This window comes from Passer montanus, unplaced genomic scaffold (genome assembly GCF_014805655.1).
Source record: "Passer montanus isolate IOZ18808 unplaced genomic scaffold, ASM1480565v1 scaffold14, whole genome shotgun sequence".
In the NCBI taxonomy this organism is placed as follows: domain Eukaryota; kingdom Metazoa; phylum Chordata; class Aves; order Passeriformes; family Passeridae; genus Passer; species Passer montanus.
Genome location: NW_024360941.1, coordinates 305668 through 319384, shown reverse-complemented (window position 1 = coordinate 319384; position 13717 = coordinate 305668). Strand labels below are relative to the sequence as shown.

Here is a 13717-nt window from a genome sequence, read left to right as displayed (position 1 = left end):
CAAAGGGCAAGAAGAAGGGTTATGTTGATTATATACCACGTAAGTTTTCATGATAGCTGCTGCTTTTTATTCTGTATGCCTTTTGCTTCTTGTGTTAATCTTGAAGTGTGTTTTATCTGAAATCTGTACAGGATCCTCAGGAATCCCATTTGAGAAGTACTTCTCTCCAAGTAACTGAATAAAGGTTTTTAGTATTTAAAAATATCATTTTTAATGAACCTTGATATAATTTCTAATAAATAATGTTATCTAGGTGCCTCGCATTGCTTTATCTTGTTGGCTTGAAAATATCCAATGGCTGAGGGTACTGCCACTGAGTTGAGTATCCTAATGCTGAGTATTCCTTAGCCCTTGCTTGCTTCTTATTCTCAGGGTCAGATTGTTTTGCTGTGTCCTTTAACTATTGATAGGTGCCAACCTAATTTGTGAGCTTGTGAACACATTTTTTAGCAAGTTATTAAAAACAGAGAAGGGTATAACAAACTTTGTTTAGAATGTGCTTTAACCATCTTTCAAAAGTGTTTTGGAATGATCTTTCTACAAGTTTAGCAGCAAACTTAATATTCATGGTAATGATATACATTGCTACTTAATTTTCTCAGAAACTCTTATTGATGGATACTTTCTTTGCATTGGCTAAAATTTAAAAGATCTTGGTTTTGCTTTGAATGGGGCTCAGATTACTCTTTTTAACTCTTCCTCTCCATTCAGGGAGCTAGAAATGAAGAACTCATTGTTAAGAACTATTACCTGTTTATTACATGCAATAACATAATACATGATCAAGTGTCACTCTTGCTGTGATAGGAGGTATGAGCAATGTAGTTGTATGCAGTCAAGTGTTTTTATTTTGAAACGATGAATTTTAATTTATAAGCCTGTATGAGAGCTCACTGCCAGATTTTTTATTCACTTCCATAGTACTTTAATGGATCATAAAATAGCTTAACAGCAATACCACGGTGGAGTTGATCGTATTTGAGAGTCCTAATGCACTGGAGACCATTAAGTTTTGCCTAAGGGTGAAAACAAGGCCAAAGTTCTTGATTGTAATCATTAAAACTGTTGGTTATTATTTTCCCAGATTCACTCTTAATAGCATATCTATGCTCTGAAAGTAAAAAAATTCATTTTGCCACAGGAATAGATACCTCATAACTTTTATGGATCTGCTTTTGCACAGGAATTCAGTCCTGATGGTATTTGGATAGGCACTGAACTGAACATGCTGGAGTTACAAATGATACCAAAGTACTGCCTGCTTTGAAATACAAGGATCTTCTGTGTGCTACTACTGTACTCTCATTTAAATTAGTGCTCCCTTGAAAATGTATCTCAGTTGTAGTCAGGTTCCAGGAGTAAGCTCAAAGTTGGCATCCTTACTAGAATGGACCCATTTGGTTTTGTCAGTTGCACATTCTGATGATAGCTTTTAATAAGTAATTCTTTTATCTCCTAAAGCAGGGATTCCTAAATTGTGATCCATGAGTCACTTGTGGACTGATTGGTGCTGAGTGGTGCACAGTTATCTACAGAATGACGCTGAGTGGTGTGTTCTGTCTTTTATTCCATCAACAGTATGCAAATAGAGGTACACAGTGATCATTAAACCTCCTTCTTCATTCATATCCCATATCCTATGTTACTCTGAGGATAGGCCATTCACATTTATGATCTAGCAAAGCACTTAAGTGCTAAGGCAGGAGACTAATCAAAGTTAATATTAAGTGCATATTTCCATAGTGCAGTGGATCAGTGTCCAAAGTTTCTTAGCTGTAAACCAGTAAATAATGCACCCATAATTTTCAATGAGATCATTAAGGCTTTATGAGGCACTTTGAAGTTCCCAGATGGGATATGCTCAAGAGCATTGGTTAGTTAACTAGGCATATTTAATCACTCTAAAATATTTGTATATTGCTTGTATATTATCATTTGACCTCTAGCTCATGCTTTGACTATAGGCATTCAGTTCATCAGGTACTCTTGACACTTTGTTTCTGACTGTTGTGACAGGGCAACTTTTGTTCCTGAGGCATGATAAGGGTTTTGATGTTTTTCTTTTATTGTGTGTTTGGAAGATTTTGCTTCATGTTTTGTCTTTTTGTGTCTTGAATTTTAGGTACTTCATAAGATGTAATCAGATATATTAAGCTCTTTGACCATGCCTGGTTGTATTTTCTACAAGAGAGGGTTCTCATGAGCTGGTGAATCTAGTTTTCCTGTGACAGCAGCATCCCAATGAAGGTCCATTTGTTCTTTGAACTGCACCCTCCTGCTTTTTAAATACCTCTCTTCTTATTTGATGCTTCCTTCAGTGAGGTATTTGCGCTGAGCAAACTGATTCTTCTTAGCCTATGTTTTGGTAGGCTGAAAGCCTCAAACACCTAATCTTCCCTTAAGGGAATGTTGCCTTTTCCTATTCATCCTTATAACCCCTTCTTTTTACTAGCACCAGAGGAAATCTTGGAGTTCAGGCAAAAAGAATAGAATTCATTCCACCACTGCTTTCAATGATGGCACTTATGTACCTCTGTTGTAAGTGCCTGGTTGATGCATACTGGGATCATATTTACCATTTTAATAGACATGAGACAGTAGGACTCAGATCCTTCCTCTAATCTTGCAGTGCACAGAGAATCTTGGTTTTACTAATATTTTATATTTGTGCCCATCAGCACGATTCTCCTGTTCCACAGTCATTAATGCAAATAGTAAAACAAAATTATCCCACAGCCAGCCACCAAGCAGCCTTCCCCTTTTCAAAATATTTAGTTTTTCCATCAAACTCTATTTTTCAATATAAAATAAAATAAAAATTTCCACTGTGATCTCTTACAAAATGCTTTCTGAAGTGTGTATAGATGATATCTACCATGTAGGGTTTTTTCAATTTGCAACCATTTCTTCTGTCAAATGAGAGGTACTGTTACAGCCAGCTTTAATCCCCTTTCTGGAAACCATTACTGATTACTGAGAGAGTAACAATTTGAAAGAGATGTGTAATTCGAAGAAAGTAGAACTTTCTTCTTCTGAAATACTATGACAAAAAGAAGACAGCTGATCCACAAAATAACCAGCAATAATAGCTCTAGGAGACAAAGTCATATAAAGTTCTGTAGATAGAAAATAATTTAGGATTGTATTAGGATTTTGTAGGAAATTCTTCTGTTTTCATGAGGAGCAGCTGTGTCAGCAAGTGAGTTCACGTACAGTGAAGTGTGTGTGTAGCCTTTTTTTTGTTCTGTGGGAAGGGCTAAACAGCAAGTGAGTTCACATACAGTGAAGTGTGTGTGTAGCCTTTTTTTGTTCTATGGAAAGGGCTAAAGCACGATAAAGACTGCTTTAGGGAATTTGGGATGAACAGGGGATGGTCTGTGGTCTTGGAGCTGGATTTAATTATCCATAATGTTATCACTGTGCAAATTTGCTTTTTGAATTATATTGGATGATAATAAACAGTGAAGGACTGCTTGAATAACATGTGCTTGATCAAGACTTATTTTACAGAAGGAACATCTGAGAACATTGATCTCTTCACTCTGGTGACCACTGGCAGAACCTGAGAGAGAACAGCATCAAGTTGTGTCAGGGGAGGTTTAGGTTGGATATCGGAAAAGGTTCTTCACCCACAGGGTGGTTGGGCACTGGAACAGCTCCCCAGGGAAGTGGTCACAGCACTAAGCCTGACAGAATTGAATAAGCATTTGGACAATGCTCTTGGGCATATGGTGTGACTCTTGGGTGTCCTGTGCAGACAGGACCCGTCAATGATCCTGATGGGTCCCTTCCGACTCAGGATAGTCTGTGATTCTGGGATTTGTATTGGCAAGAATTAACCTACTGGCTGGCAATTAATCATAAATTGCTTATTTTGGTGTGTCTTGCTGGCCTTTACTGACAGGACAGACGAGGTTCCTAATTTGACCTGTGCAGAAGTCCTTGTGCAAATTAGTTGTACATCAGCATGTTGTGTCTAATCAACACACATTCCATGGAAGATGTTTTCATTAGCTTGGTACTTGAGTTTGCAGAAGTTGACTGTCAATTTAAAGAACTGGTGAGAAACCTTGGGATTTCTTTTATTTTCCTTGTTTGCCTGCCCTGTTTGTGTGAGACAGCATTTCACACCACTGCTTATTTGATGTGGAATATTCTCAAAGTACCATATGAAAAATAAAAGCAGAGCATCTTCAAAGAACCCTCAAACATAAAAAAATTTTTATTAGACCCAAATCAAATCTTCAAATGCCATGATTTTATCTTTGAAGATAATCAAAATCTTTAATTTAAAAAATAATTTGAAAGTGGTGAACTAGTGAAAAAGTGTTTCATCCTGTTGTTGTATTTCTAGATAGTTGAAAATTTCATACGACTAAGTTTTTGTCCAAATTTATAGACACATGGGCAGTTAATGTGTTCAAAAAGACACTCAGCTTTCTAGCTGTGCGGAAATAAAGGATTAGGGTATTTTCTGAGCTGGAAGGATTGTTGGAAAGAAAGACCTGCAAGCATGTGAGCTCGCTGGTATCTTGGGCACGTGCAGAGATGATGATGAATGCTCTTTAATTATGATATGCCTCTCTTCTGAAAGAGAAAATAAGCCTTTTTAAGGTCATGTCAGAGAGATAGTGTCCCTATTCATGATGGTAGCAGAAATTAATTCATTCCGCTCTGCTGGGAGGATCTTGCTTTATGCATCTTTGCATAATGCAGTTATTTCTGTGCATTGGAGTAGTATGTTGACAGCCTTTCATGATCATGGATTTGCAAATGTTTACCATCTATCTAGACCCACACAACAAACTGAAATGTTTTTGAATAACCTTGTTGTGTAACATTTACTTCCAACATTTCAGGGAGAGGCATGATTTTCTCAGGGAACTGTAAGAATTGAAAAATTAAATTGCCTTTCAGAAATGTAGCGGATTCTAGACTATGATGGTTAACTCCATAAAGACCTGTGTGGTCTGTTGTGATTGACTGGTTCAACTTTTCTCACTGCTTAGATGTCCAAACATCCTGACCTTAATCTTAAGCTTTTATGAAGAAGAGGTAATTGTGGAACATCTGACTGGATCCTATATGACCCGAGAAACTGACTATTCTTTTCTGCTTTTTTCTGCTGATTGAGCTTGAAATTGCCACCAGTGCTGCTTTACTCCTATGTTTATTGTTGGACAACGTCCTGGTTTAGGGCAAATTTTGGAGGAGACCTCTGTGCTTCTTCTCTTCCTCCCTTTGCTGTCAGAACCAATCTTAAAGGTGCTAAACTTATTTCTGGACTAAACAAATGGATGGGCATACAAGCATCATTAAGTCACCTCAGGACAGACAACAAGACACACTGCAAGCTTGTCTTCGGAATTAATGCTGGAGGGGAGCAGTTAGAGCACTTGCATTGCAGGGAAGGATACTGTGATATGGAACTGCTGGCAGAGCACAAGTTTCATGTATGATTTTTAGAATGTACATATTTTCGAAAGATTTCACAGAGAAAATCGCAGTGCTTGGAATCTGTTGCTTTTTGTGCTGCTGTTTGTAGTGTCAAGGAGCAGGAGGGATATTTAGGGCATTTGATCTTGGTAGAAAGCCAATATGACCAGGAAGTATTGCAAAAAATGTTTCCTGAACAGACCTGAGCTGTTGAGCTGCCACAAGTGCCTGGCAGCCAAGGGAATATTGCTGTAACTGAGTACACTGCTCCAAGAGAGCAGCAGTGAGGGAAGGGCACATCTCAGAGGTGTCTGATGAGATGTGGCCATTTCCATTTCTCTGCCTTGTTTGTTCAGGATGGAGAAGAGGAAATTAAGGGAGAGAGAGGAAAGAACAGAAGGAAGTCTGCATTGGGTAATGCTGAATAGGACAGTATCTTTCTCTGAAATCACTTATTTAAAAACTCTTTTCAATTGATAACTGTATTCTGCTTTTACATTGCATTTTGAGCAATGGAATGACTGCTTCCATGCAAAAAGGTGAAGACATTGGATCCAGAGCCAGTGTGCTGTGGAATAAAACTGTCAAACCTGTCACTTTTAACTCCTTGCAGGAAACTTGTCTGTAAGATAATTCAGAGCTACAGCCTTCTCATTTCAGACTGCCTATAAAAGGGACCAAATTGATATTTATCTTTTTTAATAAGTGCAGCTGGAACAATCTGGCTACTCAGGGCACAGTTAAAGCAGTACATCTTGCATATTTCACATTTTATCAAGCAGAGTTTTAAACTTTGAATTTGAAAGGGCACATGGTTTTGGACCTGGTATTGAACATTGTTTAACCCAGGCATATGTCTGATTTTTATAAGACTTTAATCTCAGTTTTGTATTTCAATTTGTTGCTTAAGTTATTTCAACTTGTGCTTAAGTTGATTTTCATTTGGTAGCAAGTCTTCTTGCATTAAGCCTTATTGGAGTATATTCTTTGCTTGGTTTTAGAGAAGTGGTGCATTATTAGTGAGAAAAGATGTGCCTCAAAGTGAGCATATTCCCAATGAAATTGTCTTGCAAAGGCTAACTCTGCTCTTGAGGTAAAGAGCAGCTGCATTTGGTGCTGCATCTCTCTGTCAACTGCAGCCCTTTTTGTCTCAGAAGGAAGCAGGTATTTCTTCAAATGGCTGACGTTCTTCTGCCAGAAGAATTGATTGTTAGGAAAGATAATGGTTTAGAGGTGAAAGGAGACCTGGATAAGACATATGAGATGATGGCTCTGATGACTCTGACAGTGTTCTTTTCAAATGAATATTAACATTTTTTCCAGGGACATAGTATCAAATTGTGTTCGCTGAATGCCTTGCTGCTATTGCTTTTACAGTTTGTTCAGTACAGGCCTGTTTAACACAGGAAGTCAGTATTAAAGAATACATTACTTACGATTTTCTTTTTTTGATGAATGGAGTGTTATCAGCTACTTTGAGAATCCACAAATTTCATTTCATTCTGCTTTTACCATCACTAAATGTGTGTAGCCCCAGAGTTCTGTTTACTTCTGTGCTCTTATCAGTGGTAAAAGGTATCTGGTGTCCTGGAACAGATGAGGATCATCATCTGAACAAAATGATGGATTTGGGATATTCAGCCTCTAGTTAGTATTTATAATAGCAGTAAGTTTTTTATTTGAAACAAAACTTTTAGGGTAATCCCATTAGAGTGAAATGAGCTGAGTGCAGTGAGAAGAAAGCAGACCTACTCTCCTGTCCATCTTGCTGCAAGAGAGGTTTGTGATCTGAGAAATTCCTACCCTGTCAGTCTGTAAAATAACTTCAGACAATATTGAATTACACTCTTCTTCGTTTATTTTGTTGTTCTTTGTTCTTTTTTTGTGACTTGATATTGCACTATTGCAAGTATTTTACTTTTTTGTCCTATCTGGTAGTAGATCTTTACAGAGTTAATTTAATTTAGTTTTAGTTAAATTTCGTTTAGTATAAAATAAGTTGCTTAACTAAAATGCTTTTTCACTGGTTTCATGAAGGATTTGCATGCTGCATTTTAGGTGAGAAATAACAAACAAAACCTTTGTTTGCTGTCACCACAAAGATTTTGAGATGGTAAAAAGGTGGATTTATACAGTAACAAAGTTTATTATGCATGCAGTTCACAGCCTGCAATCTGTAGGCTTGGAAACAGATAACAGGTTCTGAGTTGCTTGCAGAGACTATAGAGTAGTTCTGCATTTCATAAAGTGGTAAAAAAGCTGCTGGGCATTTGCATTTAAATTTGTCATGAATCGCTGCTAGGTACAGAATATCGTCTTGAAAGGTTATTTTCATGGGAGTGTTTTTCCGCTTTTTAAAGCTCTCTATTATTCTCTTCCTTTTTTTGATAGTGCACTGGGAGAGATGCTTCTAGTTATTTAGCTGCTCTGTTAGATCTTGACAGACGGATGTGTTTCCATTATATCATACTCTTTGAAAATTATACTCCATTTTGCCTGTTTATACAGCCTTGTATTGAGGAGAATTATATCCAGAATTATACTTAACATTCATGGAAAGGCGCAAAAAGTGATGAAGAAATGTTTGTATCCAACATTCCCCCCCTTAGAATTCTTCTTTTGACATCTTTCTTTTGCATTAATTCTTGGTACTGGGTAATGTTGAGTTATTCTTCTGACAATGACAGATGGTAATTTCCTTAAAGCTGTAAGATCTTTGAATTGTTTGGTAACAATTTATGTCAAGTTACCTCTTTCTCCTGCTGTGATAGTGTTTCTTTTCTTGCACAAGGTTGGTCTTCCTCAAATTTCTCTAAAGCTTGATCACTATTTAAAGTATGGTTCTGGGGATCCTGTATTGTTTGTTAGCCATGCAAACAAATAACCTGTGTTGTTAAAAGACAGGAAAACAACTGTGGTTAATTAGTTTTCCTTTGGAGTGTTTGCCTGTTTTGTCATTTGGTTTTGTTTTATTGCAGTGCAGAAGAATTGATAGGTAAATTGGTATGCTGGAATATTCTTCACTTGTGTTAAGGACAGGGACAGGTGCAGCCTTTTAATTACAAGAGTGTTTTATTTTATATTGCTGCTGCTTTTTCAGATGAATGCACTGGACACACTTGGTCAAACAGCGTTGCACAGGGCTGCGTTAGCAGGGCACCTGCAAACCTGCCGGTTGTTGCTGAGTTACGGCTCTGATCCCTCCATCATCTCTTTGCAAGGCTTCACAGCAGCACAGATGGGAAATGAAGCAGTGCAACAGATCTTAAGTGGTGGGTAAAAGTAAAGGCTTGTGTATTTGAACTTCAGCTTCTCCCTTTACAGCTTTGAATCTTGTTTCTTTCTCAGTGCAAGAGACTTGAAGACTAGTTTTCTCATCTCTCCTTTCTGCCATCAAATGCACACAACTGCAGTATGTATTGTGTGACACTTGTCAGAAAATAAATAAACAGCTCTGCTCAGTTCAGTGATTTTGTGCAAATAGGGAAGAAAGTAACCATCTTGTAGATCTAGGATATGCTGCTGTACAAGGAGATTGTTAGAAGGCACACATAGGGAGTTTTGGGATTCTTTTGGTTGCAAGTTCCAAGGCAACTGGAATATTGCTGAGCATATAAGAAACCTTTTTCCCTGCATCAGCCAACTTGTTAGGTACTCCCTACTTCAGCAGTCACAAGCAGAGTGTTACTGGCAGAAAAACACAGATGGTAGCTAAACTGTTTGAACTTTTACTTCAAATCTCTTGCTTGTCCAGTAGAGAAATATTTTATTGTGAAAGTGCTCTGGATAGTGCTTAGGTAATAATTTGCTTATATCTTCCATTAAAAAGATGAATAGATGTTTGAAGTGGATGCCACTATTTTTCATGGAAGTCCTTAAGGGTTTGCATCCTCTTACCCACATTACGTTTGAATTTTGCAAGTACAGAGAAGAATAATTGCATCAATAGCTAGTAAAGAGCAAGTAACTCACCTTACAGTGAGATGGGCATGTAGTCAAACAAAGGCAGATATCCAGATAGATGAGAAGACACGTAGCTACAAACGCCATTTCCTCTAGTGTTTTCAACAATTAAAATAGGACAAAAGAAGGAAAAAGCATTTTACAGCAATGCAAGGAAGGACTGTTTTGAAGTGTACCCACTCCTGAGATGTAGCTGGTTACCTGGGTAGTGTTACCTGTTAAAATGTGCACATGAATGTATGTATGTGGATTGAGAGAGAAGAATGTTGGCAGAATCATGTCAGCTTTAGAGTCAAAATCTGACTGATTTGCTCTAAAACTAAAGCTCCTTATTTAGACATGTTGGCAATATCAATTTGAACATCACAACCCCAGCTGCATTTTCAAAAGTAACAACAGACCAACTTCACCCCCCAACTTCAGAAAATATGTTGAACACCAATTAATACAATTTATGTATCCTGAGTAATCCTAAGCCATCTTTTTTCCTGTGTAGAAAGTACACCTGTGCGCACATCCGATGTGGATTATCGGTTGTTAGAAGCATCCAAAGCTGGAGACTTGGAAACTGTGAAGGTAGGTTTGAACAGTTTGTGTGAATTTTCTACTTTGCATTGCTGTGCAAGTCTTGTGTAAGCAGTGGCCAATGGATGATAAATCATAAAAAATAGGAAGTCATGGATCTTTCCTTTTTTTTTTTTTTTTCTCAGTACATTAAGATGTACTGAGGTGGGTTTCGCTTGGGTTTCTGCTTGTTTATTCTGCCAGCCCTTCACACAGTCCTGTCTTTGGACTCAGATGTAGCCATAATTCTTTGAAACAAACTCTGTGATTCTTAAAATCACAGTTTAGTAGAAACAAGCCCTCAGGTGCATGATTCAATTGGATGGCAAGCACATACTATTAACAGGTAGCAGACTTTGTATTTTAAACCATCCTTAATCTGAAGGTGAAGGGTCAGGCCATGGAATCCCACCATCACACGAAGGTTTGATCTTGTTTTTTATATTTGGTCTGTGGACAAAACAGAGCAGATGGAAGAGCCTGCAGACAAGAAAGCCTGCAGATGGGCTGTTGTGCATACTTTCCCACCTTGAACTTCAACATGATATCCATTAATATTCAAACAGCAGCAGTTTTGTGCACCAGCAGCTCCTTTGACTCCCAAGCTAAGTATTTCTGGTTTTCTGAAGGCAGTATAGGCCAGAAATAGTAATACATCTGGAGAAAGTTACATGGCCTTGAACCTAGTACTTGATGACGTAGAAGTTCCTCCTTTCTTATATATTAGGAACATCTTCACACTGCTTTCATCATTTAAGTCTTATTTGTTATAGAAGTGCATCAGCTGTAAATTTAGAGCTGCTATTTTTTTAACTTTGCATAAATGGAAAGAAATTTCCTGATACTTGAAAAAATTTTTAGAAGTGGATCAGATTTTGTGTTGAGGTCTTTGAAGGTGGTAGTTTAGTTTTGTTTTTTTGAATTTGTTTGTTTCATGTTTTGTTGTTGCTTTTTGGTTGTGGGAGTTGTTAGTTTTAGTTCTGTACTAGATTTTGTGTTCTTTTGTCTTCACAGCAACTTTGCAGCCCTCAGAATGTGAATTGCAGAGATCTGGAAGGCCGTCATTCAACACCACTGCACTTTGCTGCAGGATATAACCGTGTATCAGTGGTGGAGTATCTCTTGCACCATGGAGCAGATGTGCATGCCAAAGATAAAGGGTACATTTCATTCCTTGATATGTTCTGCTGGTCTCTATTGGTGTGAGACTTATATCCCACCTATTCATTTTACTTCAGATTTCAGTGACCATGGTGTTTTTCTCTTGAAATTTTTTCTCTTTTCTCCTTGTTCTGCATTGTTCCTGTGCTGTAGTGAGGTTTATAGACATTACAGCATACTTTGCTTTCTGGAAAAGCCAATATCCAGTACATACCTGGCACTGTAATACATGATGCTTCTCTTCCCCTTTTTGCCCATTTTGGAGACTTTGTTTTGCATAAAAGCAGCCTTTAATTTGTTTTAGGTGGTCTAAAATTAGTTTTGAAAAAAAAAGGTGTAAAATACCAGGGTTATCTCTGGGCATTTTTCTAATTATGTTAGCTTTTATTATTAAGTTAATTATTTTTACAGTTACTATTTAGTTAAATTATATTAAGCATTTACATTTTTTGCCCATTAATTGTGAAGCATCTTGGTTATGTTAAATCTTTTACTCCGTATACTAGTTCAGAGCAGGGGGATAATAAATTTCCAATAATGGATTTTCAGGCTTACCCTGGAAGAAGTGTTGGGTATCTTTCTGTATCTATCAGGTGTGCAATACTTACTAATACTTACTGCACTTCAAATATATTATATGGTGTTATGTCTTTCTTGAAATTTAACTCGAATATCCAAACTCAGAACAGCTGTGAGTCTTGCAATTTGATTTTTGTCTGTTATTAACAGCATTGAAGTTGCTTGTGGAAGCTGTAACATTGGGGCTTGCTAAGTATTTAAAAGTCTTGTGGATGAGAGCTGAAGGAGGATAATTAAGTTTTAATTGATTTTTAGTAGAGAAATAAAACCATGAAAACTGGAAAACTGAAAGATAACAATGTCTGGTGAAAGTGGGAATTTTATCTACTGATTGCATATAGGATTTTATTCTCTAGCTGTTAATGCTTTCTCTTTGATTAGTGGCTTAGTACCCCTGCACAATGCCTGTTCGTATGGACACTACGAAGTGGCTGAACTCCTAGTGAGGCACGGTGCTTCTGTCAACGTGGCAGACCTGTGGAAATTCACTCCTCTACATGAAGCAGCAGCAAAAGGAAAATATGAAATCTGCAAACTGCTTTTAAAAGTATGTGCTGGAGATCTCAGCTGTATGTTTAAATGTGTATATACTTATTTTTTCTGAAGATTAATTAATGCAAAGTTAACTGCATTCAGTGAATTCTTTGTGGTATCTTTGAATCAGTTTTCATCTTGCAATTGTCATATGGTTTCCTGTGTAATATCATTGACTTAAAAAGAATCATCAGTACAAGTACTGTTTCCAGCACGTGTATTAATACTGTTAGCCAAGTAGGACAAGACTCTAAAACTGGAAAAAACAGCTGAGTTCATGTAAAAATGGCAACTCCTTGACAGCAACCTTCTCCTATCCATCCCTTTCTGAAATAGTTACTGCATTTAAGTAAATTCTGTTAATACTTATGCAAGAATGTGTTACAGAGCAATAGCAGAAGGTGGGTCGTAAATGCTGTTTGGTATGAGAGGAAATCAAAACTGTTATGTTAATGTATAATTTATCAAGCTCCTGGAGGAAATGCATGTTAATATACTGTGGCATAAATATTCATTTTACTTAGAGGAAGAACCTGTAAAAAGCATGAGGTAATGCAAAGATATTTCCAGTGAGAAACATGACTTTGAGAAACTTCTTGACATAAAGTCAGATCCTGCCCTGAGAGGATGAAAGGGGGTGCTAGAGTAGAATTTCTTGCCAATCCCATTTCCTCTTTCCACTGTGCCTACTTATGTCCCTCTGAAGCACATTTAAAATAGGAGAAAGTCAGAATATGGATAGTCTTAAAATAACGAGGAACTACCCCAGCCACTTTTCATTTGCTGCTGCAAATCCCCACTATTTCCCTTCTATATCATTAATTATTTCACTTGATTACCAAAACAGAGAGAGAAGAATGATAGTTTGAAGCACATCTACAGCAGAAACCAAGAGATATTAAGAGATGTGTATGGAGTAGGCATGGTGGTGGCCTGGAAGTAACACTCTAAAATAGAGATGTTAGCTCAAGCTCTAGCGTTTAATCTCTCAAGCACAGTGTTGCATTATAGACACTGGAGATCTCAGGCCTTTTCTGGTCATTCCACAGGGAATTTACCCTTATTTTCTCTTCAGAGGATCCTGAATGGGTGTACAACAGGAAATAGAAAAGTGCTGAAATTTAGTTTTTTAAAATCACTCTTTCACAAGATAAGAGCTAAATATGCCCTTAAGGTGACACAGATGTAAAGTCTCTGGGTGTCTGTGGATATCTGCTCACACTGCAGTTTACTCAGGGTTTCTCCTGCTGTGTCTCCTATGCCAGCTGGCAGTGTTGTCAGTTCTGCTGAGTTGTGGATGTTGAGCTTGACCCCTCCTGACTTGTGCTCCTTCTCTCCTGATCTGCTTGAAGAAGGAAACAAAAATAAACAGGCCTTTTGGAGACAGTGTTTTTTTAAATCACCTTTCTTTGAAATGACCACCTTTGTTTGTCTCTATGCCTTGGAACGGGTCTCAGAAGACACTGCCTCTTCATTCAGA

General features: G+C 37.6%; 1 protein-coding gene across 1 annotated transcript in view; it reads left to right on the top strand.

Moving 5' to 3' along the window:
- The window catches only part of TNKS (tankyrase), a 125518-nt gene that overhangs the window by 93249 nt on the left and 18552 nt on the right, over positions 1-13717 (top strand). The window contains exons 13-16 of the mRNA XM_039699835.1: positions 8537-8708; positions 9896-9975; positions 10978-11123; positions 12085-12250. Of these exons, the coding sequence (XP_039555769.1) occupies positions 8537-8708; positions 9896-9975; positions 10978-11123; positions 12085-12250 (564 nt within the window). The remainder of the gene's footprint in view (positions 1-8536; positions 8709-9895; positions 9976-10977; positions 11124-12084; positions 12251-13717) is intronic.